General features: G+C 46.4%; 1 protein-coding gene and 1 long non-coding RNA gene across 3 annotated transcripts in view; one reads left to right on the top strand and one right to left on the bottom strand.

The window, feature by feature from the left end:
• BMP2 (bone morphogenetic protein 2) overlaps positions 1–5,066 on the top strand; it is a 34,977-nt gene extending 29,911 nt beyond the window's left edge. For both annotated transcript variants that reach the window (XM_061461582.1, XM_061461581.1), the window contains exons 3-4: positions 645–1,003; positions 3,336–5,066. In XM_061461582.1, the coding sequence (XP_061317566.1) occupies positions 652–1,003; positions 3,336–4,180 (1,197 nt within the window). In that variant the 5' untranslated portion in view covers positions 645–651 and the 3' untranslated portion in view covers positions 4,181–5,066. The remainder of the gene's footprint in view (positions 1–644; positions 1,004–3,335) is intronic.
• Positions 1–27,568, bottom strand: part of LOC133273308 (uncharacterized) — a 343,156-nt gene that overhangs the window by 228,465 nt on the left and 87,123 nt on the right. The gene's annotated exons all lie outside the window — the stretch shown is intronic.

The raw sequence follows: 27,568 nt of genomic DNA, 5'->3' as shown, positions 1-27,568 counted from the left end.
ACGTAGCAGGATTTGTGTTTTCCTCCCTCCCCTTCTCCCACCCCGCAGAGGGAAGGTAGCTTGTCCCTCTCTCTCCATTGGGGAAAGTCGCTGCCCCTCCGGGGAGCGGCGGAAAGCGGAGCCGGCCCCGAGTCCCCTCGGGTCGGGACGGGAGCGCAGCGGGGAGGTCGCTCTGCGCGGCGGCGGGGCAGCAGTCCCAGCCTGGTCCCGGAGCGGCCGCGGCGGGAGGCGAGGCGAGGCCCGTCCCGTCCCGGCGCACACCTGCGCCCCACCGAGGGCAGCGGCCCGGCCCCGGCGGTGCCCCCGTCCGCCCCTTTCCTCCCCTTCCCCGCCGCGCTCCTTTGTTGCGGATCGCCCCGCTCCGCTCCCCCGCCCCGTCCCGTCCCCTTTGATCTCCTGCCACGGGGATTTTCGTGCCTCGCTCCGCCGCCCGCCGCGCACCTGAAGCGGCCCCGCGGGGGGCTCCTCCGCGCCTCGGGGCCGGTCGGAGCCGCTCGCCATGGGCTCCGCGCCGAGCCCCTCCGGGGTAGGACCCACCTGCGGACCGTCCCCGTCCGCCGCCCCCCCCAACCCCGCGGCGCGCTCCCCCGGCGCGGTGTCCGCGCTGACTGGCTCCCATCGCCTCCTCCTCCTCCTCCGCGCAGGTTGATCATGGTTGCCGCGACCCGCTCCCTCCTGGCGCTGCTGCTCTGCCAGGCGCTGCTGGGCGGCGCGGCCGGCCTCATGCCGGAGGTGGGCCGGCGGCGTTTCACCGAGCCGGGCCGCGCCGCCTCGGCCGCGCAGCGCCCCGAGGATCTGCTCAGCGAGTTCGAGCTGCGCCTGCTCCACATGTTCGGGTTGAAGCGGCGGCCCAGCCCCGGCAAGGACGTCGTCATCCCCCCCTACATGCTGGACCTCTACCGCCTGCACGCCGGGCAGCAGCAGGGGCAGCCGCCGGCCCTCGGGTACCCGCTGGAGCGGGCCGCCAGCCGCGCCAACACCGTGCGCAGCTTCCACCACGAAGGTACGGGCTCGGGGGGCCGGTGGCGGGCGCGGAGCGGAGGGGAAAAGGGGGAGGGCCGCAGGAGGAGGAGGAGGAGCGTCGGGGTGGATTCCTCCCCGGGAGCGCCGGTAACGCGGGTGTGTTGGATTCACCGGGGCGGCGGTGCGCTTCCAGCCGGCCGCGCTCCCACGGCCTCGGCGGCAGGCGCCGGGGTTGCTGCTGTGGCGCGCAGCCAGCCTCGCTTCTCCTCCTCCTCCTCCTTCTTCTCCCGACGAGAGGCTCCCGTTTTATTTGCTAAAGCGGAGCGGCTCCGCGCTAAGCGTTCCCCCAGGTGGCTTTCCCTTCGCGAGGGTAAAGCGCAGGGAAGTCTCCCCGAGGCTGCGGGGGTTTCTAATCCTTATCTCATCCCCGTGAGAGATCGATGCAACGGTCGGTGGCGCCCTCCTCAAGCCCCCTCCCTCGCCCCGCTGCCGTTGAGGAGCGGTTTAGCCCGGACCCAAGCTATTCCTCCCCAACCAGCAGCGCCCCGGCTGGTAAAAGCCCTGTGGCCAGATCTGGGCTCTCACCTGCAGACAACCCAGCCCAAAGCGGAACGCGGTGACCGGCTTCATCCCTATCCCTCCTGGCCTGCAGCCCACCGAGGCCAGGGACCCTCTAAGCAGCTCGGATGCGTTTCTCAGCCCACGGAGCTGAAACAGTGGCCGTGGCGTTGGCCACGGCACGGGGTAGGCCCGTGGAGCCGGTGGGGCGCGTGTCGCTCGCGTGCTCTTTGGGAAACGTTTCCCCAGGTTGTAATTGTTCCTGAGGCTGCTCTTCTCCAGTGCTGGCGTGCAGTGGCCCCGCTGTAGATGTAATGAAAACGCAGTTTTCCCCATGCTTCTGATGTGAAACTGCGTTGGGAAAAGGAATCGGTTAATATTGAATGTTTCCGATGGATGAAAGAGGGGGTCTTGGAGAAGTGGATGTGCTGTTTGGTGGGAAGCCGTATCGTGAGGAAGGAGATGGATGATGAAATGTAACCTCTCATCGTCCGCATTTCCCTCTGCGGAAAGAAAACACGTAGCAATGAATGGAGAAAAGCCGGTGTGGGGGTTATTCACATTAGCGTGGTAGGCAAGGGGCTGAGCAAGAGAGGAACTCGGAGGGCAAAGTTTATGATTTCTAGGCAAATGTAAAAACCTGCAGTTTGAAGTAGTCAAAAAAGCAAAGTTTTTGGCATAAAAGCTATTCTATAATTGTCACAAAGTTTAGAAGAAGATAAATACCATTCCATTTTTTCACTGAGTTCTCACCCTGTTCCTGGCTTCTTGAAAGCAGGATTTGGTCTTGTGACCGCTCAGAACATCTGCATGTTTACAAATACTGATCCGCTCCCGGAAACCTGAGCCTTCCCCTATCCAAAAGTTGCACTGGACTCAACAGGGAATGGTTATGTGACCAAGAACTGCTAACAGCACTTAGGGCTTCCCCTTCGAAAGTGAGCGTTTCTCCAGGATGCTTAGCACCCAAAATAGAAACCAAAATTGATTTGAAAGAGGATTGCTTTGGCAAATACTTGTAACTACTTCAGTGGTTGTAGCAACAACCTTAGGTACATTTTACTCCCTCTGAGGCTCCATTCAGTTACTTGTTGACTCAAAGGCGAGAATGGCCTGGGGTTCAGTGACTTTTCAGGTTTATTTTTTGGTGTGGTTTTGAGAAACCTGTTGTTCAGAAGCAATTTTACTTCATTATCCCTTCAGCATCCACCCCTTTTCAGCTCCCGCCATTCTTCATGGCCCTTTTGGGTACATCCTAGGGAGCGCTTCATAAAGCACTGTTACAGATGTTTAAGTTCACTGTTTCTAATCAACATACAGGAATCCAGAAGTTAATATTTCTAAGTCACCTAAACTGTGGAATGATATTTTTCAGGGTGGAGTTTAAGGGATTGATGTTAGAGCCACCTTCTTGAAAAGGGCAGAAATGCAACAGTTGCCTCAAGTCCTCAACCAGTTGTAACGATTCACATCAGAGCCGCGCTGTCAGGCTTGAGTTTTCTCACTGATGTCCTTGGATTCCAGCATAATGCAGTGTGGTTCTTGCCACTCATTCATAACCACCTGGAATGCAGAGGGCACCGGTGTGCAATCAAAATGCTTGACAGTGAGTGAAGCACCCTTAACTCCATGCTATACGTGCTTGTGTAAATAGAGGAAGACAAGGGAGGTGGCGTTTCCCACCCGAAAGTCTCGTGTGTTACATGCGTTAGCTATCGTTTGAAAGCTGCCAGCAGCAGACTGCAAGCGGTTTGGTTGCTTGTCTCAGTTCCTGATTTTTCTTTCTTTCTGTTTTCCCTGTTTAATCAAATTAGAAGTTTTGGAAGAACTGCCAGAAACAAGTGGGAAAACAGCACGGCGTTTCTTCTTTAATTTAACTTCCATCCCTAATGAGGAGTCTATCACCTCAGCTGAACTCCAGATTTTTCGGAAGCAGGTGCACGGAGCCTTTGAGAACAACAGCAGCTACCATCACCGTATTAATATTTATGAAATTATAAAGCCAGCCACAGCCACCTCTAAGGACCCTGTCACAAGACTTTTGGACACCAGGTTGGTGCATCATAATGCAAGTAAATGGGAAAGTTTTGATGTAACGCCAGCTGTTTTGAGGTGGATTGCACATGGACAACCTAATCATGGGTTTGTGGTAGAGGTGGTTCACTTGGACAAAGAGAACAGTGCCTCCAAGAGGCACGTTAGGATTAGCAGGTCTTTACATCAGGATGAAGATAGCTGGTCTCAGCTCAGGCCATTATTAGTAACGTTTGGGCATGATGGCAAGGGACACCCGCTCCATAAAAGAGAAAAGCGTCAAGCGAAACACAAACAGCGTAAACGCCACAAATACAGTTGCAAAAGGCATCCGTTATATGTGGACTTCAATGATGTGGGGTGGAATGACTGGATTGTTGCCCCACCGGGGTATAGTGCCTTTTACTGCCACGGGGAATGTCCTTTTCCACTGGCAGATCATCTAAACTCAACAAACCATGCCATTGTTCAGACTTTGGTCAATTCAGTGAATTCCAAAATCCCCAAGGCTTGCTGTGTGCCGACAGAACTGAGTGCTATTTCCATGCTCTACCTTGATGAAAATGAAAAAGTTGTATTAAAGAACTATCAAGATATGGTTGTGGAGGGTTGTGGGTGCCGCTGACACAGCAAAAATATATTAGACAAATACAAAAGGTTAAAAATAACCCCCCCAAGCTGACACTTTAATATTTCCCAATGAAGACTTTTATTTATGTAATGAAATGGAAAGAAAAAGAAAAAAAAAAACACAACTATTTTGAAAATATATTTATGTCTACGAAAAGAAAAAAAAAAGTTGGGAAAACAAATATTTTAATCAGAGAAATATTCCTTTAAAGATTAAATGTATTTTAGTTGTACATTTTATATGGGGTTCACCCCAGCACATGAAGTATAATGGTCAGATTCTTATTTTGTATTTATTTCCTATTATAACCACTTTTTAGAAGAATAGCTAATTTGTATTTATATGTAATCAAAAAGAACAAAAAATATAGGGTTTGTACATAATTTTCCAAAATTGTAGCTGTTTCCATTGTGTGTATTTAAGTTGGAGAAGAAAAAAAAACCAGAATACATGGAAGGTTACTATGGCAAAGTGCATAGCACATTTGCTTTCTGCTGTGCTACTGTTAAGGTCACAAGTTCAAGTCCAGAAAAAAGAAGTGGATAATCCACTCTGCTGACTTTCAAGATTATATTGTACAATTCTCAGGAATGCTGCAGGGTGGGCTGTCCAATCCATGAGAACTGGCGTCCTCTTTAGGTGGAACATTTGGATAAGAACCAGACGTTGCTGAGCTAGTATAAATACTGCGATTCCCACCTAATTTGCAGTGTGAATTTAAGAAGGGCCAATAGAAACCCTATGGGAGGTGGGGAGGGGGGTGGGGGGGAAGGCTGAATCCTTTCTAGACCTACAGAAAAGTGAATGTTTGATGTTTCCTTTCAAAGTCCTTCCTTTAAAAGTCCTGGCCAAATATAAAATAATAAAAACTAAAATGTCATCTTTTTTTTTTTTTTTTTTAATTTTTGGTGGTTATGTATTGCTAAAGAGGAATTGATGCTTTATCTGTACCAGCCCTTGTCTTTACCAGTTGGAAGAGCATTGCATACTTCCTCACCTCAGAGGAGAGCTCATTTCTATGGCGTGTTGTAGTGACATTAATCTTCAGGTTTTGCCCTACATGCAGCAAGCTGTTGTCGTATGCAGCCTCCTGTCTAACCTCAGCTGGTGGGTTTGCTGGTTTGCAGCTTGGCTTGCCTTCTTTTCCAGGGTTTTGTGTTTGAAAGCCTTTTTTCCTCCCCTTTTCCCAAATGTTTCAATCCGTGTCAGATAATAAATCATAAAACTCTGATCTTTCTTTCTGAAAAGTCCAGTCTGTAAGGAAAAAATGCTTCACTTGTGCAGTAATCACAAGGATCACTTGTGCTTATAACTTCTTGCTCTTCAAATCCTTCCTGTAGGGGCAAAAGCATTAAAGCTGATGCTTATCGTGCCTGTTGTAGTTGAAGACTGGTAGGGCAGTCAGGTTACTAGCTGTAGAACCTGGGATGAGCATGTAGAGGCTGGGTTGCTTGTTGTGTGAAAGCTGTGCTGAAGTAGTAGAGTGGGAAAGTAGCTTAAACCGGCTCCTTGGCAATCCATTGTGGAGTGCACTGAAGCTGGGAATGGAATGAGATTGTGTTAGACTGCTGGTGGTGAGTTCCTGCCTGTTTCAGGAGCTCTCCACTGTGTTTAGAGGGTATATAATGACTGTGGTGATATCTCCAGAGATGTCAGAACTCCCCTGTGTTCTGTCACGGATCCATTTCTGGATTTGGTGAACTGAGGCAGCACTTCCTAAAGCCATGTGTGCAGCTGGCCCATTAGAGACCTCTCTAAGGCAATTCTGGGAATCTCTGATTTGGGTCTCCTACTAGCCTAACTTTCTATTAACAGAACCCTCCTCTTTCTCACTGCCCTCCCCAAACTCCTCCTCCTTCCCTAGAATTGTCTGAGTTACAGCAAAGGTACTGCATAGGTTTGTTGATCAGAAAGGCTGACCTGATGGCTTAGAGGTCTTCATATAGAACAGTTCTCTAGGGCTCATCATCACAAAAAGCAAGGGGTACAGAGAATATGAGAGAAAAACTGATTTCCTGTTTGCTGCTCCCATTTTTCTTAAAGGTTTCTTAGACTATTTGTAAGCTTGTGTGGCATGATAACGACTTCTGTGTTTCTTTGTACCAGCAGTATTTCTGAGAGGTAGCTGATGTTATTGTCATGCTGATGCTACGTGGTAGCCTACAGCCTTGCTGGGTGGGCAACCTCTGCTTTATCAAAAGAGCAGTGCTGTTTTCTTGGCTCATGTGTGTAGGGGGGAACATGACATATGCAGAACTTTAGTTTGCCTTTTGCTTGTTGCCAGTGTGTGACTGGTGATGAGCACTTTATGGCCGTTGCTTTGGCAAGGTTGTTGGGCACAGGATATGCTGCAGTGAAGGGTCTGCAAGGCTGAGAGTTGGGGTTGTTCAGCCTGGAGAGGAGTCCAGGGAGACCTTTTTGCAGCCTTTCAGTTCTTAAAAGGGACCTATAAGAAAGATGGGAGAGACTTTCTAGCAGGGCCTGTTGTGACAGGACAAAGGTGATGATTTCAAACTAAAAGAGGGAAGATTCCGGCTGGATGTGAAGATAAAATTCTTTCCAATGAGGGTGGTAAAACACTGGCACAGGCTGTCCAGAGAGGTGGTGGGTGGCCCATCCCTGGGGACATTCAAGGCCAGCCTGGATGTGGTTCTGGGCAACCTGAGCTAGTTGAAGATATCTCTTCTCATTGCAGGGGGGTTGGACCAGATGAGCTTTGAAGGTCCCTTCCAACCCCAACGATTCTGTGATGCTGTGATTTGTTGGTTGTCTGCAATGCACAGTTGTACCAGTCAAGTTATGGCAATGCTAATGTACGCTGGAGCCTCAGCTTGCAAAAGCTGGACAGAAAGTGCTGAAAAGTTGAAGACTGCACCATTTCTGTGAGCAGGAAGGGTATGATCCCAAACCTACTGAGATCTGTAAAGAACCCACAGCACTTCTAACCAGGTCTTACACTCCAGCGTTGTAAGGCTTCCGTTTCACAGCTCCCAGCCCTTCATCTGTGACTAGGTTGAGGGAGGCTTTTTACAGTGGTGACTGCTTTACTTCTCCTGTAAGGCATGAGAGCACGTTGATGCTAATCTTGTTTCACAAAAATTGGCTACGGCGCTTGTCTATGCATGAGCAGTAGCTGGCTCATGGCGTGATGCCGCATTCCTTGTAAAGGCAAACCTCCTGTTGCTTGAGAAAGACTTGCATCCTTAGTAAAATACACTGAGGCCAATGTGTAATTGTAAACCTATTAAGACCCATTCTTGTAAGCATTTCTATACCTGCTTAGTGTTAGTCACAGGATCACCGGTTCTGTGCTGATTTTGAGGAGGAAATGGGCATGTGTCAAGCTCAGCACATCAATAAATTTCTGCAGAATTGGTTTTGTAACGTACCTTAAATCCTTAACCCCTCTCTCTAGATTGTGAGAGTGCTGCACTGAAGAGCTTGTTTGGGATTGCAAATAGAAGAGTTGAATCAGACTGTCATACAGGAGTAGTAGAAAATTCTCCTAGAGATCAGCTGGGTTCCTGAACCCTGCAAAATAGGGTTGATGATCAGACAGTCCTTCCTGAAGGTTTGGGCTTTCTGACACAGAATCATCGTCTAAGTCTGGTAGTGAGTGCTAAATAGTCCTAAAAACTAAAGGTATGCTGTTACCACAGTGCTCCAGTGCTTTAGTTCTTTAGTAGGACTTACTTTTGTTCTGTAGTCGCACTTACTTTAGTTCTTTAGTAGCACTTCAGTTCGTTAGTAGTACTTAGTGTTATAGTGCTCTACAAGAAGAAGTGAGCTTTTTGGTCTTATTTTCCTCTTTAAGAGGAGAAAAAGCAGAAGATCTGGAAGGCAAAACTGCCTTTGTTACCCTATAGCCTGTTTTCCCCTAAACATACTGCTTCTAGGCACTTGTACAACCTATATAGCTAGAGATTGTGATAGATAATATCACCCTTTGTGCATTTCAGATAAGAATCTCTCTAAACACAAATGTGATCAGCATCTCCCCTTGTCCTTTTGAGACTCAGTAACAGCTTTGTCGAGTGGCTTGGTAATTTTGGGGCACAATTCAGTTGGACTCCTGTGCTCAGCAACATGTAGAAATGCCGTGGGAAGATCTTCAGTTGAGGTAAGCTCTCCCGAGAGCATTGGCCATTTTCAGCAGAGCAGGATCTGCTCTGCTGCGCTGACCTGGGCTCATCATAGCCAGGCATTGAGACCTTTCCTGCTCCTATGATGACTGTGTTTGGGGGTCCCCAAACTATCACCTGCTTGCACTCCATTAGGCAGTCAGAGGTCCTGCTTGTACAGTCAGTACTGATGAGGCTTGGAGAGGAACATGATTTATTGTACTCTGAGCTTTGGAGAAGGAGCTCATCTGGATTGCATTTATATTAGACCCGCTATTAGAAGAGGATAATTATTGAACTATTTTATTATGGAGCTATTCCTAAACTTGTTGATTTTTGGGGTTTTCTTTTATTGATTTCAGGAGGCAGCTAATTGCCATATGGCAGCTTGATGTTAATGTTTTATGAAAGAACATAACGTTAATGTTTTATGAAAGATCAGGAAACAAAAGTTTATGAAAAGCTTTTGTATAGTAACTGCAGAGTTTCAAGAACTGTTTTATACTTCCTGACAGTGCAGGTCTGGCTTAATGGTTTGTTTTTATTGCTTAAGAGTGTAAACCTTTCTTTAGCCGATGTGTGGAAATTATATCCTCATCCCGCATTACGCATTTCTCATTGCTCATTACTCATTCCCTGCTTTCATTTCTGCCATCTGTAATCAGAGCTTTACTGTTTCAACTGCATGCAAAACGCTCCTGTCCTTTGCTCAGTGAAGAGGCTTTTCCTTAGCACCCACCCTTCCAAAAGAGAAAGGGGAGGGGGAAGGAAAAGGGGGGGAAATAAAAGGGGTGGGGGGAAGGAAAAGCCTACTCTGTCTATATTGTTTTTCTCTGTTTTGGGTGGAGTCTGCCTTAGATTCTGGTTGCTAGATGGTTTCTGTAGTAACAAGCAGAGAAAAAAATCCAAGGCTGAAAAGGCACTTTTAAAGGTGCCATATCTTGCCTGAAGTATTATTTATCTAATTATGGATATGGAATGTTTATCTTCTCCTTTATGTTAAGGCTACCCTTTTTGGTAGGGCAGGCTGCTGCTATGAGAACTTGATTTGTTGTGTTCTTACAACACGAGAACCACGAATCTTGTTCCCAGTTGACTTAAGCTGCTGAAAATAATGATGAAAAGCCAAAGGCATTGAGATGTATTTTTAAAGACGTTATAAATGGTTGTTACAGGCACAAACCGCTTTGTTTTTAGTTACACAGGAAAGGAAAAAGGAGCTGTGTTCAGAAGGATACGTGAATTTTACATACTATTGCCATAAGGGTGTTGGAGGAAAGCGTCAGACTTTTGTTTTGTTAGACTACTATGTACAAGGGGAAAAACCATCCCAGCCCCTTCAGAATATAGCCTTACTGTGCTGAACTCCACAGCTCTTGTTTAATCCTCCTAAGAGGTTTTGCAGGTGTGTGAGAAAGTAACCGTCTGTGTGTGTCCACTGCACTTGCCTTGCTTGGGCACAAAAGGAATTGCAAACTTACTTTAAGATTCCTTCTTTCCTGTCTCTCCGGTACTAATCCTTCATTACCTGTATTCCTCCCAGCCGTGTCTGCAATGAGCAGTAATGGTTTCCCAAGGTGGAGTTTCCTCTCTTTTTGGAATGGAGTCACCTGTCAGTGCCCTCTGGGATTTAGCAGTCTGCTGTCTGCAAGCCTTGTGCAATGGTCACTTAGCAAAGCAGGTACACTGGGTTTGTCCTGGCTCTGTGTCGTTTAAGAGACAAATCCATCCCTGCCTCCAGCAAGAATCCTGGTTTGGGAAGGGTCTGAAGGCTTGCACCCAGTGTGTGCAGCAGAGACACCTCACAACACCAGGGATGGGGTTTGTAGCTTGCCAGAAGTCTGAGGGCCAAAGCTCATTTGCATCTGTATTTACATAGTGCTGTGAAGGCACTCAGCTGTAATACCTGCCTGGGCTTGTGTTGCCCTTGATAGATGAGCAGAGGCTGAGCTGTGGGACTTCTCCAGAGGTAGGAAACTTGCATTGGGTCAGCTTGGTCTTGGTTCATAAAGCAGGGTAGGGATGAGATGCATGAATGCTATTCAGACCTCATTCTTGGAGGGGCTTCTGCTAAATGTGCTGCCCTGCCCATATAGAAATCAGAGCAGGGCCACTGAGCTGGGGCTGCAGCTGGGTATTACTGGTTTAACTCCAGGAAAGCAGCAGATCTGTGCCCTTTTAGTTTGCAAGAAGGCAGGGATTTCTGTGGGAATAAATTGTAGGTGAAGGAAGTGCGAAAGGACCCTGCAGGCATTTGAGGCTGAAAGCATTAAAAGCTTCTAGAGGGACTTCAGGTGGAGAGGTCAGAGCTGTGAATTGACAACAGTCTGAAAGTTCAGTTTCCCACAACAGCTGGACTGTGGCAGATCTACAATTTAATGAGGCTGATAATCCCATTAGAGATTAAATTAAGAAGGTTTTCCTGGGAGATCACCAAGAAAATGATGAATATTGTACCATAGCTTGGGTCATCATGCCAAGGCAGCGGAGAGCTGACATGTACTTCGTGCACTGCGGGATACCGTTTCGTTCAGCGTGTCTCTTTAAAGCAGAGCATCCAACTCCAGCAGTGTTTCACTACAAACAGAAGCAAATGTATTTTTATTACTATTATTACTACTACTATTATTGCTATCATCAGCAGCATCATCCTGGAGACAACACACAGATTAAAAGATGGGAATATCAAACAGATCTGCAAATCAGCACAGCTCTACCTACTGACTTCGTTCTCGGGCAATCCGGTCCTTTTTATTAAAGCAAACCCTCAGAAAGCAGGGTGACCACGTACAAGAAGTGAATGTATTTAAGGTAACTATTGACATAACTCCAGGAGCTTGGAACTTGCACAAACCCATTTTTTTATGGCATCCTGCACACCCTAGTGATGGGAAAGTGTTGTGCGGAATAATGACTCTGTAACCACAGACTTCAAAAGTATAGAATGTCTGCGGCATGATGGAAATAGCTGTTTCCACATCAATAATATACACACAGGCATATTGAAGCTTAATTGCCAGGCCAGTGGTGATGAGAGGGGGAAGGGATATCTGACTACGGCTGCACCAAACACGCGGGCTGAGCAGAATGCCTTTGCTTTACGGCCAGAAACAGTGATTCATTTCATGATAATCTTGACTTTTGCATTTTTTCTCATGACTTATTGATAATTTTGTATGGGACTTCATAGACCAGAGGAGTTACTGACTCCTGAGGAATTAGGAAGAGACAGGGTATGTATTATTTCTTAAGAACATCACTCTGGCTGTTGTTTTAATTCAAGGACAGTTCTACCATATTTTTTCTGCTTGCATTTTCTCTCTTCCTTTGAATGAAAAAAATCTTTAACTTCAAATCAGTTTTAGAGCCCAGCTGATTTTTGTCCCTTTTCATGAGGAATCCTGGTTTTCTAGTTGACATCATAATGTTAACACAAAGGCAGTTTTGATGTCACAAACTGTTGCTGTTGGACCAAGTCCTAATGCACATGGGGGTCATTTTCCCAGCCCTGGCACTGTAAATCAGAGGTGGACCACTTAGCTTTAAGTAAAGAATGAGCAGTTTTGTTCTGTAAAATACCAGCACTATTGATACTCTTTCATTCCTGTTGTACAAGATGTAGATTACTGGAAGGTGTCCCTGCCTGTGACAGGGTTGGAACTAGATGAGCTTTAAGGTCCCTTTCAACCCAAGCCATTCTATGAATGGCAGATGTGTTAGGGTTCTACTGCTTTCTGTGAACAGACTGGGCAATTTTGCAGGATTACTTTAAAGCTTTCCATGTTGGAATCTCATGAGGACACCAGGGATTCTTAAACATAAAGTTTCCTTGCACGGTGTGGGGAGAAGCCCCAGAAACGCCACCTTGAGACTGAAAGATCAGAAGGCAATGGAACTGAAGTTCTCCTTTTCTTAACCACTGGTAGTTGTAAAGTCCCTCGACATTCTTGGTTACTTAGGACTAGCAGTAACCCGTGCTCTAGATGATGTTATTACTTGAGGGGTGGATCAAAGACTAATTGATTCATATTTCCCGGTCTAGTGATTTTTATTCTTTTAAGGAATGGTTGCTAACTGCTTCTTGACACGTTGGGCAAAGGAGTCTCCCAGGTTTGCAGATGGAAAGGTTTTCATCTTGGAAAATATAACCCAAATGTACCCTAGAGGGCAGAGTCATTTAGAGAGAGCTCCTGCACACCTGCTGACTTACTGATTCCTGCCCACTGCCGAGTTCCTCAGCGAGGAGGACCAAGCCCTGGGAAAAAGGTGTTGGGAGCGTGGGTCAGAGCTTCCTGGTTTTTGTCAGCAGCAGAAGCTGAGGAAGTGACTCTCCTGTGTGCAGGTTCTGACAAAAATCCCCCCCCCCCCCCAAACAAGATATGTACAAGAACAGTGGGTAGGTGTGAACAGCCCTGTGTAACCCAGCAGGACACTTTGCTTTGCAGCTCTCACCTGCTGGAGGGTCTTAGAGTTATCTGTCTTTGAGGGTTAGATTCAATTCTCAAATAGAAGCAGCTTAACTTACATTTTATATCAAAGCAAATAAACGAGGCACTGCTCTTTCCTTCTACTCTCGAGCCCTGAGCCATGCAGTGACTTACTGCCAACTTTTCCATCTAACTGGTGAGGAAGAATTGTTGTCAGGCCTTTATCTGTAAGGCTGAGTGTCTGCGAAGGATTTGGGAAGGTCTTTCCAGCTCTTCTTGCATGAGAGTACTTCCTTCAGGGTTTCAGGCTTCATTCCTCTCTTCTTTACCTCATTCATCTGAGGAGGGGGAAGAAAAGGGTCAAACACTGGGACACTTTGAAGAGTGTGCCTTTACCAAGCTTTGGTTTTTCTCTCTTCCTGGAACTCTCATTACGTGATCCTGGTTTTCTGAGCCAATTGTTAGCCCAAGGCCAAATCCTTAACCTTGGGCTAGATAACAAAAGCACAGCTGAGGTGATCTTGACTCCTTTAAAAACGCTGTCTACTCTTTGATGCGCTTGGAATGAGACGCAGAATTCATTTTAGTTCCAAAGGTTGTTCTTAGCATGGGAAATTAGCAACCTCTGTGATAAAAAGTCAGCATGTTGAGTGTGTGTGTGTGTGTTTTATGGTGATCTCTGTCCTCCATTGCGTTCCATGGCCTGGAGGGTGTTGGTGTGTCTAGGGAGAACCCGAGACTGAACCCTCTTTGGGAAGTTTTACTTTATGCAACTCCATCAGTTCAAGGCCCGAAGACTTTGTGCTCAGGACAGGAAGCAACGTTTGGAAAATGCAGCTTTCTGACTCGAAATGAGCTCGAGATGAGAGCAGTATGTAACTGGAGTGCAAGCCCAAGAGAAGCTGAGTTCAAGTTATTAGTGGTTGGTTAAGTACAGCCCTCTTGTATGCAAAGACCCCAGAGTCATGAGGAGGGCCAATGGGTGTCATAGAGTGCTAATGTCTGGTGGTGCTATCTGCAGAAGCTCTTCTGTTCCTATGGTGTGGAGGCATCTCCAACAGGTACTTTCGGAGTTTTTTCCTTTGCAAGAGGACTTTTCCACTGTATGCTCTATTGCTGAAGTCCTGCTGCTACTCTGAATAACTTTGAGGGTTTATTTTGTACTGTAATGGAGCAATCCTGATGGCAAAACCCAGCATCGCTGGTGGCTGTAGTGTCAAGCAGGCCTAGTCACAGAAGGTGAATTCACAGCTAAGCTGGTAGCAACAAGGTGGGCTTTGGGGGCTAAACCTGTTAGAAGGAAATGCTGCCATTCATATACTGCATCAGGAAAAAGAGGTGGGGTAGAGGCATGGCCACCAGGCTAAGGACAGGAGAGACAAAGCTGGAGTGTGCCATCAGAGGAGTCCCTCAGCATCCTTGTGTGCTAGTTCTTATATAGCTCTTCCCTGCCTCCTAAGTGTGTTGTAATCATCTGTACCTTAAAGAATCTGGAGATGCCCAAATACACTGCTGTTTATCCTGTAGGGTAGAGATAGATAGCAACATTATATGGCATAATAACAGGTTTCGTCCGTTGGTAACCAGTTTGCATGCGGACCAGGTCTGGCCAGTATTAAACTGGAAAGCAAAGATGGCTTTGTGATTAAGGTGCTGGAATGGGACGCTGGAAATCTGGGTTCAAGTTGTGGGTCAGCCATAAACTCCCTGTGTGACCTTGAGCAATATAATTATTCCGAGACTTCAAAGGTATCTAAACAATTTGGACACCCATTTTCCAGTCATTTTAATTAACTGGGATGCTTTGAAATGCTCAGCTTTAATCTCTCCGTGCCCAGGATTCTCATTTGTAAAACCAGGATAATATTTCCTTGCGCATGAAGAGGATGTGTGTGTCAACGATTGGGAAGTGTGCAGCTACTCACAGTACAGCAGATATGGAGCTTGCAAGTTGGATGAGGGGGGAGCATGTTGAGTTTTGTAGGTGTGGGACTGAAGTACGTATATGGGTGCTGTGCGCAGGCCCGACTTAGCCTGTTTCAGTGGGACTTGTTTACATGAGGGCATAAACTGGGGGATAGTTACTTACTGTGATTATATTACCATCATATGGGGTCATGGGAGACAAATACATCTGCAAGTAAACTGCAAGCAAAATAGTTACTGAGAGGACCAGCTCATTTATTCCATATTTCATTTAGCTCCATAACAGCATCTTGCTGTTTCTTTAGTGCTTTGCCATTCTTTAATAGCAAATATTAAACTTTAATGAGATAAAATGACTAGTTATTAACCTTTCCATTTCTGTAGCTTTGCTTTATAACCAGCCGTACTCCCCCTTTAACATCACCTACGGTTATGTCCCTTTGCCTGGTGTTACGTGGTTGTGTAATGAAAAGCCTGTAATGCACGCAGGCAGAGGGAAGGGTTAAAAGAGCCAAGGGAGTCTTTAATTCCTTTGTTTTCTGACTTTTGTGGGTTTAATACACAATCTTAACATTCCATTAGTAAGTGGTTTCTCCCCCCCCCCCCCTTTTAACTTCAGAGATTAAAGGTTCCTCCAATTCTGACATTTTTTCACTACTCCCTTTAGTCATGTCAGTTTTGTGTGCTGGGCAGGCAGGAAATGGAAAGCCATCCTCAGTAACCATTGATGCTACTCCCAAGAGCAGAGCGGTGGATCTCTACGAGGTGCCCATCCATCGGGGGCTGCTTTTCCCAAAGGAATGTCTATTGGGACAGAGAAACGTTTCAAAGGCCCCAGGACCTGGGTTCGTCACTGGCCTTTGAGGTGACCCTCACCCAGTGCCTCTGAGTGAAGTGCTTTGCAAACCACATGCAAAGCACTGTGCAGTGTTACCTGCTGTCAAAACATCTGGTCTTCCTGGTTGCAAAAGTTATTGATATGTCAGTGGTAAATAGATGTTGAAATGAGGCTTTGCTATTTGAATATGAAGGAAAGAGACAGCTGCTGCTCTAAACAGCTTCCACAAACCAGTTGTGTTTGTGACTTCAGTATGAATCAGATCAGAGTCCTTTTCATTGCTCCGTCTTGTAATGGAACTTGATGATCTTAAGGCCCTCTCCAACCCTAACTCTTCTGTGATTCTGTGTCTGCTCTGTGGGTAAGAAAATCTGACCCTCTCACTTCTTAGTAGTATTATGCCAGGATGGCAATGGAGTAACTTGTTACTTATCGTAAGGAAGTCTCAAATCTGGCCGTCAAGATATACTTTTCACTTGAAATTTGATTTTCAGCTATGAACCGAGTGCTTCCTTATTGTGCTGACATGTCTGCATGCTAAACAGGTGACCAAATATTTCTCAGTCTTATTATAAAGCCTGTATTATTATTATAAACCTTTGATTTAGGTTTTTACTGAAGCGAACAGGCAAGAAATACTGCCGTTATTTCTTCATATTGTGTACAAGCAAATATCATCTGTAAGGAAGAGATGCAGAAGAGTAACTATTTTAAGGCTAATGAACGTTTTCGGGTAGTCTCACCTTGTAGGATGTGGTCATTTGTCTTAGGTAGGTGCATAGTTTAAAAGCAAACCAAATGGGAAAGAAACATGTCTAGATACCTACTAAAAGTTAAAATTACTTTAGATGAAGAAAACTGCCTTTGCATTTTCCAGGAGAAAATAATGCATTGAATTAACTGAAAAAGATAAAGCTACGAACAAAATACGGGCATGATTTGGGCTCTTTCTTTAACCCGATTTTGCAAAACCTTAATGTTCTTATTAGACACTTTGTATTCTAGGCCCGTGAAACACTTTAGGACAGAAGTTAATTTAGTACGTTGTTACAAGCTCTGGTATCTGCCCAACTATATGCAAGTTCATGAACCCTTTGAACAGCGGCCCCCCTCATGCCCCTGGGGTTCTGGAGAGGGATTTATGGTTTCACGTGCAAAACAGTGTGAAACTTGGCACTTTTGAATGGCCTGAACCCTGACAACTGCAGGAGCACAAAGCAAAATCAAGGCCTATGAGCTCAACCAGCTCAGAGGCAAAGTAAAGGTTTATTGAAGCTAGCATGACCTTGAACTAAATTCCAATTTAAAGAAATCTGGCCCTTGCTGTCCCATCATTGCCCTTACTAACATGGAGGAAACCCATCCTGCAGGGCTGTTGTGGAGATGCATTCAGTATCGTTTATGAGGTACTCAGATGAGAACAGAGGCAGGGTGGTGCATGGGAGTTAAGGGCTTCAGATAGGTAGGAAGGAGGTTGATGACCAGGAGATATGAATGTCTTGATAATCAGTGTATGGACAGGAGAGGTTCTTCTGAGCTCCCACTTGCTGAAGAGCCAGGGCAGGCCAGTCATTAGGGCTGTCTAACAGGGTAAATGAGTCACAGTCAAATCGGGCATTCATTTACATCACCAGGCTTTTTCAGAGCTTGGGCAAATGGCAAGCCCTGGTTCATACCGATGGCCAGGTTTGCCTTTCGCTCTGTCTTCAGTGGGGTTGAAAGCTTGTGAGTGGGAATTTGGCCACAGGTCTAAAATCTACTTGCTTCCTGATTTATAAACCAGCGAAGGTGCTTTGTGCAGCCAGTATCCAAGCCCATTTAGAAAGCCAGTGTCAGGTTCCTGATGTTATCCAGTTGCAGTTCTGCAGATCCCATCTTTTTTATATGAACTGTGGTCCCTGGCACTCACTGGAGTTGACTGATGCTGGGGATTGGGCCCACGAGGTACAGAAATATTTCTTCCTTTACTCATTTCCTGGCCTTGCCCTCTGGACTGTCTGGCTTTGGAGCTTTCATCATCCAGGTAAGTCATGCTATGCCTCTTCTTACCAGGTACGGAAATGAGCCAGTGTTGCTCACCTGCAGGCCCAGATTGGCTGTAAGAGAGCACTCCAGGCATTAGTTCTGTGTTGTGTTGCCTTTGCTTTACACTGTATAAAGTACTCCAGGGATCCTCAGCAAGTGGGACCACAATGGATTTGTAAAATGGATCTCTTTCAAAGCTGCTTGTAATCATTGCATTTACATGGTACAGATTCCAGCTGTGATCCTACAGTGTATCTATGATGACAGTACCTTAGCTGATAAAGTCGCAATAGGAATAATCTGCTGTGAGCCCATCCAAAAGCCTGGTTATGAAGAAGTGGGTTCATTTCTCTGATACTAGGCTAAATACAGGAGAACTGTAACCCTCTCTCATCTGCTGGAAGGATGGTGTGATGGGGCATAAGCAATGATGAAGACCTGTGGAGTATGTAAGGGAAAACGATTTGATGCTGATGCTGGATGAGCTTATGATGAAGGCACAGTGCTGGACCTGCTGCTCATGAATAAGGAAGAACTGTTTTGGGGTGGCGTGGCTGCAGGATGAGGTGGTAGTTTAAGAACCTGAGGGAAATGGGAAAGTCATTTCTAGTATCATAATCACTCAAAACTTCAAGCGTGTGGACCTTGGCTTGTTCAAGGAACTGGTAGGTAGAATCTCCTGGGAGTCTGCCCTGGAGGGCAGAGAGACCCATGCAAGTTGCTTGATCTTCAAGGCCAGCCTCCTCAAAGCACAGGAACAGTCCATCCTGATGTTCAGGATGCTGAGCAGGTATAGCAGGAGACCAGCTAGACTGAACGGGGAACTCCTGCCTGATTTCACATGCAAAAAGGAAGACTATGGAGGTGGAAACGGGGACAAGCAACCAAAGAGGAACACAGAACTGTTGCCTAGGCATGTAGGAACAGAGTTAGGAAAGTCAAAGCTCAGCTGGAATTGGAAGTGATGAGGCTTTTGGGTAACTTCTACATGCACCACAAGGGAGACCAAGAAAGATGTGGGCCTTCTACTAAATGTGTCAGGTGATGAAAGGCATGGGAAAAGGCTGAAGTATTCAATGTCTTTCTTTGGTCTTTATGAGCAAGATCTGCTTTCAGGCCTCTTATGCATAGTGGCAAAGCTTGGGGGAAGAGGTGATACCTGCATTAAAGAATTGAAGGTAAATGTGGCACGTAAAAGCCCATGGGGCTGGACAGGACACATCAGAGTGAGCTGAGGGGCTGGTACTGTTTAACATCTCCATCAGAAACCTGATCAAAGAGACAGGGTGCATCCTTAGCAAGTTTGCAAGTGACACCAACCCAGGGTAAGTGGCCCATATGCTGGAGAGCAAGTCTGCTGGCGAGAAGTGAGCTGGAAGAGTGAGCCAACAGGAATCTCCTGGAGTCCAGCAGAGATGAACAGAGATGTACCCAGCACAGAAACAGGTACAGGGGAGCTGCAAGTCCTGACAGACACTACATCCAACATGCGTCGGGGACCTGTCTCCTGTAGGAATGAAAGTCAACTGCATGCTGGGTTGCCTGGAGACTGGGTGTTCTCTGTTTATGCTTGCTAGAATACCACCGGAATACTGTGTCCAGTTTGGGCCTCTGTGGTAGAAATACTGGCTAACTGGTGAGAGCAGCTGCGGTGGTCACACTGTTGGATTGTGTGATGCATGAAGAGAGGTAGGGGAACCCTCATTTATTTAGCTAGGGGAAATAGCATTGCACTCTTCCATGACTCAAAAGGAGGTTATAGAGAGGATGGAGGCAGCTTCATCTCAGAGGTGCACAGTGGAAGGACAAGAGGCAGTTGCTACAGATGATAGCAAGGGTAAATCCAATATGAATATAAGGAATTCCTCACAGCAGCAGTGGTTTGGCACTTGAGCCCTGGGAAGTGGTAAGATTTCCACTTTTAGAGATTTCTTGAAGTTGACTGGTCAAGGTCCTGAGCAACCTGATCTAACCTGAAGCTGAAACAGCTCTGTATGAGCAAGAGGTTGGATGAGATGGTCTCCAGAGGTCCCTTCCAACCTCAGCATTCCTGATTTTGTGACATAGAGAAAAACCATTGAGCAAGAGCAATAGATGGAGCAATAGGAATGTAGCAAGTTCTTGCTTCTGCATGTAGCAAGTTATTTCTCATTTGTGCTCCGTTTAACAAGCAAAGAAAAAGATAAAACCTGGTTCTCTTCTCTTTTTCTTCTCCTCAAAAGTGATCAGAAATTTGAAGGCAGGAGACGTGCTGCAGTGTGCAGGTTAGGATGTCACATCTCTGTTGAAACTGTGTCCAGTATGAGTTAAATCATTTAAGAAATAACTGATCACTTATTTTGGGCAGGCTTTTCTTCCTCATAAATACCACTTTTGAATGAATCCTAACAATGGGTTTGAAAAGATCTTCACGCATACAAGCCGGCCTTTACGCTAGCTTCAAACTGAACTTTTACAACAAGGATTATTCACTGCAGTAAATGGTTTCAGTAGAAAAATGAAGTGAAATGTTGTAGTTTTTACTCCCAAAATCACTGCAGCGTGGATGAGGAGATGATACAAGAACGTTTTTGACCAGTTAGAAAAAAATCCTTAAAGACAGCAAACTACTTGCAGCCACTGCCACCTGTTAGAATTCAAGCCCTCGCTGGAGTATCTGCTGCAATCTGTTCTGAGTGTATTTTGGTTTAAATATGACTTCCCATCCTGGTATTTGCAGGTGCATTGCACTAAAGTGAACACAATCATTTTGTTAATTGCAGTTCAAGCTCATTAGGGAACTATAAAGGCAGAAGAATGAATGTAACCGTGCATTAAATGGTAAACGATTTTGGGGTGGGAAGCAGTCAGGTGTGTTGCCCTAGGCTATGATTTTCCCCAAATTAACATACATAGCAAAGAAAGAAGGAATGAGGCGGGTGGGAAGAAAGAAAGGCCACAGGTCACCAAAGCAAACCTCCCGAACTCCAGTGACGCTGGTGGGAAGCAATAGCTGGGAATCTGGTTGGTACTGGGTCACACCGGCTGCTTTTTGTGTCTGTTTCGGTTCAGTCAGACCAAATATGGTGAAATCCCAACCAGCTCAGCATCGCTCACGCGGTTAACGTGGAACTGAGCAGAGGGTTCACTGCAGCCTGCAAGACCTCGGATGTGCAATGTGAATGACTTGCATTGCAAAACCATTTTGAGGTAGTGTGTGCTTGAGGAAACGGCCAAATGTTTCCCCTCAGAGTTTCGATGTGAACTGGAAAATGTATTAGCACAAAGCTTGGTTGCTTCCATCTCTCCACCAGGCTCTGAAGCCAGCAGGGATCCATGGGTTTCCAGAGGGTTGGACAAGCGTATTTTGCTGCCTCAGAATAATCATCAAGTGAAATGCAAACCTTGGCCAACACTTTGGATCTGAACAGCAACGCAGAGTGTCTCAATGTTTGGGTGTCTGGATGGATGTGGCTCAAAGAGTTGTTTCTTCAGATGGCCGGGACTTGGCTGCCCTGGAAAATCAGGCTGCTTTATGTTGCCTCTTGTTTTCTGTGTTGCTTGAAGTGGAAATACTTGTTTTGGGACAGGAGGAAGGTGCTGGGAGAGCTGGATGCGGAACTGAGTGAAAACTTTCCCCTGCAATGTTTTCAACAGATCCCATATTTTATACAGAACCCCCTATTTTTTCTTTAGTTTTCCCCTTTGTTGCCTGTTTCCTGAAAGCATTTCTGTTCTGTGCTGCTCTAGTGAATTGCTTAGCCAGTCAATAAAGCTAAAAGCTCCGTGACTTTCTGAATATACCCCTAATATTGGAATGACAATGGAGGTACAAATCATAGAATCATAGAATAGTCAGGGTTGGAAAGGACCTTACGATCATCTAGATCCAACCCCCCTGCCGTGGGCAGGGACACCCCACACTAAACCATGTCACCCAAGGCTTTGTCCAACCTGGCCTCAGGCTTTGCAAAGCTTTCAGGAAAACGGCTGGTTTCTAGTCCTCAAAAATTCCTTTGATAGAAAAAAGAGAAAGAGATACCATTATTTATTAATACTCATATCTGAAACTAGATACCCCTTAGCTATTGTTTAATTATATTTGGTTCGGTTTCTTTGGTGTTTAATTGTCCTCCAAAGAGAAAATAGACGTTTGTGAACCGTGTTCTCTCGGAGCTTAAACACAACAATGAGAAGCCTGAATAAACCAAAGTATGTTTGTTAGTCATGTATTTTATGATTATTCAGGAAAACAATTGCACTCTCAAGCAGTTGGCCCCCACACCCCAAAAGTGTACATAATGGACAGGAGGATGGATATCTGGTGTTGCATAGGGTCAGGGAAGAGCTTCTGGAATGGACTAGACTGAACCTTTTCCAGCGAATCCTCTGTTCTTTGAAGTCCCAGCTTTGGTAGCTGCTGCCAACTTCACTGGCCAACATGAGACCAGTAAAACCAGGCTCTTCTGGTAGGCCCAGTCTCCGAGATGGCTTCCTTTTGTAGAACCAAATATGGGCAGTTAATTTGCTTTTGGATGTATATTGTATTTAACGAGATGGGTATTTGTTCCTAACAGCTGAAACACAGAGGTGTGTGCTGTTGTCTGCTGCGCCTCTTCCCAGTTAGTCCACTTGCCGTTTAGGTAGCACATTTGCTATTTGCCTATTGCATACAGTAGTTCTGCCAGGAAGATGTATGCAACTTTGTGAGTCTAAACTGAAAGCCCTCAGCTTGAGGTGGGTGGTGAGGAGCTGCTCGGCTCGACCATGGCCAAGTGAGGGGGAAAAGTAAGGAAAATCCTCATTCCCGACGGCTATCAGAAGTCTCCCTTATTGGTGGTACATGGACAAATAAAGGGGAAGTACTTGTTAAACTATTACAGGAAGGAATTCCAGTCATCGTGGGGTTTTCTGTTACTATGATGGGTGGATCTGAAATGTAAACCTTCCCAGACAGCTGTAAACCAGGACAAACCCATCTCTTCCCCGAGCAACGCAGAGATTTCAGTGGCAGTGCTGCCCTGTGTGTGTGTTCATGCATGTCTGTGACTGTGGCATGTGGCTGATGTGGGACCTGCACCACCAGGTCTCTGGAAATGGGCAAAAAAAAGCCACTTTGCCTGCCTTGAAACAGCGAGGTATCGGACTGGAGCGGCTCGAGCACCACCGTGCTGCTGAGATTTGGCAGGAGCGCGACTTTCACTTGGTTTCCCTGCCAAAATCAGCCTCTTAATGAACATTTCAAGCCTCTCAGCTTGCACGTGCTCGGCTGATGGTTGAGGGACAAATCTGAGCCTTGCAAAGCCAGCTCGGGCTTCTCCTTCTGCATAGGGGCTGCTCTCCCACAGCCCCCACCCACGGTGGGTCTGTCCCTTAGGGAGATGGGGTGGGGTGGGGGGGCATGGATGAGAAAGGAATTGCTCTGTAATTGCAGCTGTGTTTTCCGGATGGGAGTGATCTCAGGAAAGCCTGCACGTCTGGATGAGCATCTCCCTCTGTACGCACGGGGCGGGAGGGCAGATGTTTGCAAAGAGCTCCTCTGTCTCCCCTTGATGCATAGATACATATGGAATAGAGGAGAAAAGAGAGCAGGAGACCTCTGTGCTTCCGTGAGGCTGTGGAAGAGTTTGTGTTCAGTGTTTTTCCTTCCAGAAACCTGAAACAGAGCTGGTGATCCCTGCGTTTTGCCCTTCTCAGCGAGTGCCTGCAAAGTCCTCAGACAAAGCATGCGCTCAGCTCCCTCCTGTCTGCGCAGCAGAAGGCAACACACTCCCCTTCACACAGGTACTTCATTTGCTTTACCTACTGGGGATCCCTTCAGTCGCTCCAAGGGTCCCATCCCTGCTGGAATGTGCTCCCAGTGGGTTTCTGTAGCTTCATTTTGACTTGGTTTTTGAAGCCAAGGACATCACACGTGTGCGTGTGCAAACTGTATTTCAAAACGCTTGGGATATACCAAAATTATCTTGCAGCTTTAATTCTCTTCCCAGCCCTGCTCCCATCCTCTGCACTACGATACAGTCTTTAATTAGACCACTACAATTACAGACCTGCTTGGGGAATGAATCAGGGTTGTGTGGTAAAAGGCACGATTGTCCAAGGATCTCTACCCCATTCCTGGCAGGAGTGGAAAGATGAACAGTGAATGAAGTGGGGGGTTGTGGAAAGAGGAGTAAATATTAAAGGCTGTTCAGATGCACACTAGGGAATTAGCACTGCCAGTGCTTCTGCCAGAGTGATTCCAGGCAAGTTACTTAAACCAAACTCTTCATGGGTGGTCGCTATTTAAGTGTTCCTATATTCTGGGTATCTGACTTGAGACTCAGGGGTCTGACCTGAAATCCTGAGTAGTCACAATGGCAATAGAAGCTCAGGAGAGCTTTGGCGTGCCCAGTTGCACTGTCCCCATAGCTATGGATCCTTCAGCTGCTCTTTTCCCTCCTTGCTTCCCAGCCCATGAAATGAGGGAAAGGTCGTCCCTTCAGTTTGTTGGGAAACAGAGAAGATAAAGTCAACTTTGTGATGTGCATGAGTAATAACATCAAGAGTCCTGTAGCAAAACAGATGAGGATGTTGCTAGTTCTGCAGCTGGGTTTGACTCATGTGCAACAAAGCAGGAGCACGCAGTGTGTGTTGGAGCTCAGTATTTCAAGTGTATGTATCAATATATAGATCAAGCTTCAGTATATCAAGTACTGAATTGCTCTGCAGGGCCAGCCCAGGCTCTTCCTCACCTTAGCAAAACTGGGGCAGGCACCCTGAAAATAGGAGTATGGTCCTATTGCTACAGGCTGTATCATTGCTCAGATGCATAAGCTATGAGGGGAGGTAAACTTGCTCCACTTACTGTAATTCTGGCTTTTTCTCACTTCTGAGGGCTTGACTTTGCATGAACATTAAGTCTTCTTTATCTCTTTTGTGAGTAACGCATCCCTATCCACCCCTCAGCAAAGAAGTGCTTTCCTAATGGTCCTTTCAGACAGAACGCGCCGCCTTCGGTGGCTTGTTATTAGGAGGAAAACTTGGAGGCACAGAAGCTGATCTTTTCCTGCGCAGCAGTTTATGGCAGGATAAAAGGGTTCTGAAAATAGGTCTGATTTACATAAAACAACTCTCCCCACTTTAATTTTTCATGTGTGAACGCTTCGGAGAGCGCTTCTGTAAACGTCATTGGAGCGCATGCCGTTGCGTGCCAAATTCTGAGTTTCAGGATCTTTGAAATTAGGCATCTGTTATCTCTTGCCTGGGGTTTACTTAAGGAAAACAAGAATTCAAAACACGAATGCGCTCAGTCTTTACAAAAACCCTGGTGTTTACAGTCTGACCTTTACTTTCGAGTGTTTACCTAAGGGCTAAGTATTTGGAATTACGCTTTGGCTTATAAATGTTTATCATTGAATAGGAATGAAATCAGAGTTCTTCCAAAAATAAGAGTTCCCTGGAATAATCTGACCAAAAAAAGAACCACAGAGAGGGGGAGGGAGGGGAAAAAAAAAAACCTGAAAGAAAGGATTGGAACTTCCTGGCATCACTGTCCTATTCTATCATTGCAGTTTTGGTTGAGAATGGTCTCCCCAGGCATGTGTCCTTGCTGTGCCAGCAGCCCTCTCCCTTAGGGGATGGCAGCACTGCTCCAAAGCCCGGCCCCAGGCTGCTGCTGTCCCCAGGTAAAACCAAGGGCATCCCTCAGGCCATCCCTCAAAGGCGGTAGCAGTGTCCTGGCTGGGGTGGATGTGGGGTGAGGTGTGAAGTTTTGTCTGGGGAGTGGCAAAGTTGGCAGCAGTTATGGTGCAGGAGATGGGTGCGTGAGACTCAGCCCGTGGAGGTGCCGAAGTAGTGCGGGTGAAGGTGCAAGCTCATCCCGTGTTATGAGCCTTTGAAAGGTGACTTGCAATGGTGGGGCTGTCTTGTCTGCAGTGGTGAAGGGAAACCTGGGTTTTGTTCTTCTGTTTTTCCACAAAATCATGTAGGAGACTGAGGCAGGTGGAATTTCTGGTCTACGTTTTTGAGAAGCTAAAAGAAGGACAGTGAGATTGGTTGTGTGTTGAGGGGATGGGACCAGATACGATGTAGGCAGGACCAGAGAGAGCTGTAATGTGGCTCTAAGCTTACACTTTGCCACTCTTACCATTCAGTGTCCTGCTTTTCCAATTCCTGAGCCCTCAAGTTGCTGTCACTCTTTGTAGGGAGGTGCTGGGGTGTTCCCTTATCCAAAGAAGTGATGCTTTTCAACCTGCCTTTTCATACAGGTGCAGGAAGTCAGTAGGATTTAGTTTAGGGAAGGTGGCTCAAAGTGCCATTACTGTGTCCTTCATCTCTGCTGGTGTCAAATATGCTGAGATGAGGATCATATTCCTCTGCTCTTGGTGAAGACAACTCTGGGTCAGTCTTTGGTGGGTTTCTTTTATCAGTTCTCTTTATTGATGAGCTCATTGCTTGCCAGCCTGCTCCATTTCTTTCCCTTGTACTCTTTTTCCACCCAGCTTAAGAACAAACTCCTTTTCCATTTCTTTCCCCATGAGCAGCACCCAAGTGTTTCCAAATACGATACACTCACAAAGTTCAACAAAGGCATTGACTCTATTGATAGCACAACTTGGCTCCTTGAGTCAAATCTGTCTGCCCAGGTTCTTCCTGCCCAGCTTGCCCATGCCAATATTATAGCATTTGGTGGCTCAGGACAGGGCTGTCAGCAATGAAATGAACACAAGAGGATTTTGACAGCTGCGTTGGCTTGTGAGTGCCTTCAAAACGTGCAATGTTTGAACCTCATTCTCTGCTGAATTCCTGCATTTGGACAACTTTGCTGTTGATGCTCCTGTGCTGCAGCTTGTCGTCTACAGTGCGAGCTGGAGGGAAGACTTAATCGCTGCTCCAGTCAGGGAGCAAATGTAGTTGAAGCAAACGCCACTTTTGGGTGAGGAAGGTGGCTGAAAGCTCTGGATTATTGGAAGCACCTGCAGTAGAAAGCACTTGGATGGCAAACCAGGGAGATGTCAGGGAACAAAAAGCCATCATGAGGCTGAGGTAAGAGGGGAGGTGAGACTTTGCCTAGCTCTTGCACTTGGTCCTAGGCCGGAGATGTTTCTCCTCACCTACTCCGTCCCTTCTTCCAGTTTCTCTGTGTTGACTTGCCCAGGTGGAGTAAATGGGAATATGTCAGCAAATGGGAAGATGTCTACTTACAGAGATCATGGCCCCTGCCACTGCCTGGAGAGGCAGCATTGGCCATGGTAGAGCTGATCCCATTGGTCTTGGAGGTCTCTGTGCCCTCTGCTTGGTACCAGGGCAGCTCTCCATCACAGCAGACTCTGCTGCTAATGGGCTCACAGAGGATTTATTCAGTGTAATTATCATGAAGCTCCTGTTGGCCTGGCTGGGTGAGCAGTGTATATGGAGAGACCTTTGCATGCACTAATTCCATTCACCCCCCAGATTTATGGGAAGAGAACAAAATGTGAAGCAGATTGACAAGCTTTCTGCCTCTGGCATTAGCCGTGATTCATCCTCCCAGCCTTGAAGAGATGTTCCGAGGTCCAATAAAACCTATTGAAGATCTTGTTTTGAAAGGCGTGCAGGAATAGGGAGCAGGAGGTTCTTTACCCTTTCTCTGCAGGAACAGGGTTGATAAGTTCTGTTTCCTGCCTGCCTTTGAAGCTAGTTTTTAATGTATATTAAATAGTGCTCAGATGCGTATTCTGATGTGGATGAGTTTACAAGACACATGGTAAGACGTCAGACCCGCTTCTGCCCTGTCCTCCTCCCTGTGTAATCTTATGCTGCAGAGTAAGAGCAAAGTGGGTGTAAAATACAACTTTCCGAATTCAGATGGCACTTTTTACCTTTGTTCCCACAGCCTATAGGAGAAACAACTGCTGCAATTCAAAGGAAAATGTCCTATAAAGAGGATTTTAAGGCAAATCTCAGTGTAATTCTCCCACCCTCTTTTAGGAAACTGAACTATGCATAGACAAAGTCAAACTCCATCATTTTCGACCACATAGATGTAGAATAGGTAGAAATACAAACAAAATAATTCCTTAGGTTACACATTTATCAGGTTGAT

Source organism: Pezoporus flaviventris, unplaced genomic scaffold (genome assembly GCF_033815535.1).
Source record: "Pezoporus flaviventris isolate CSIRO_AGI_PZ_B2104156 unplaced genomic scaffold, CSIRO_AGI_Pfla_v1 ptg000031l, whole genome shotgun sequence".
Taxonomy (NCBI): Eukaryota; Metazoa; Chordata; class Aves; order Psittaciformes; family Psittacidae; genus Pezoporus; species Pezoporus flaviventris.
This window is presented reverse-complemented; position numbering and strand designations above follow the sequence as displayed.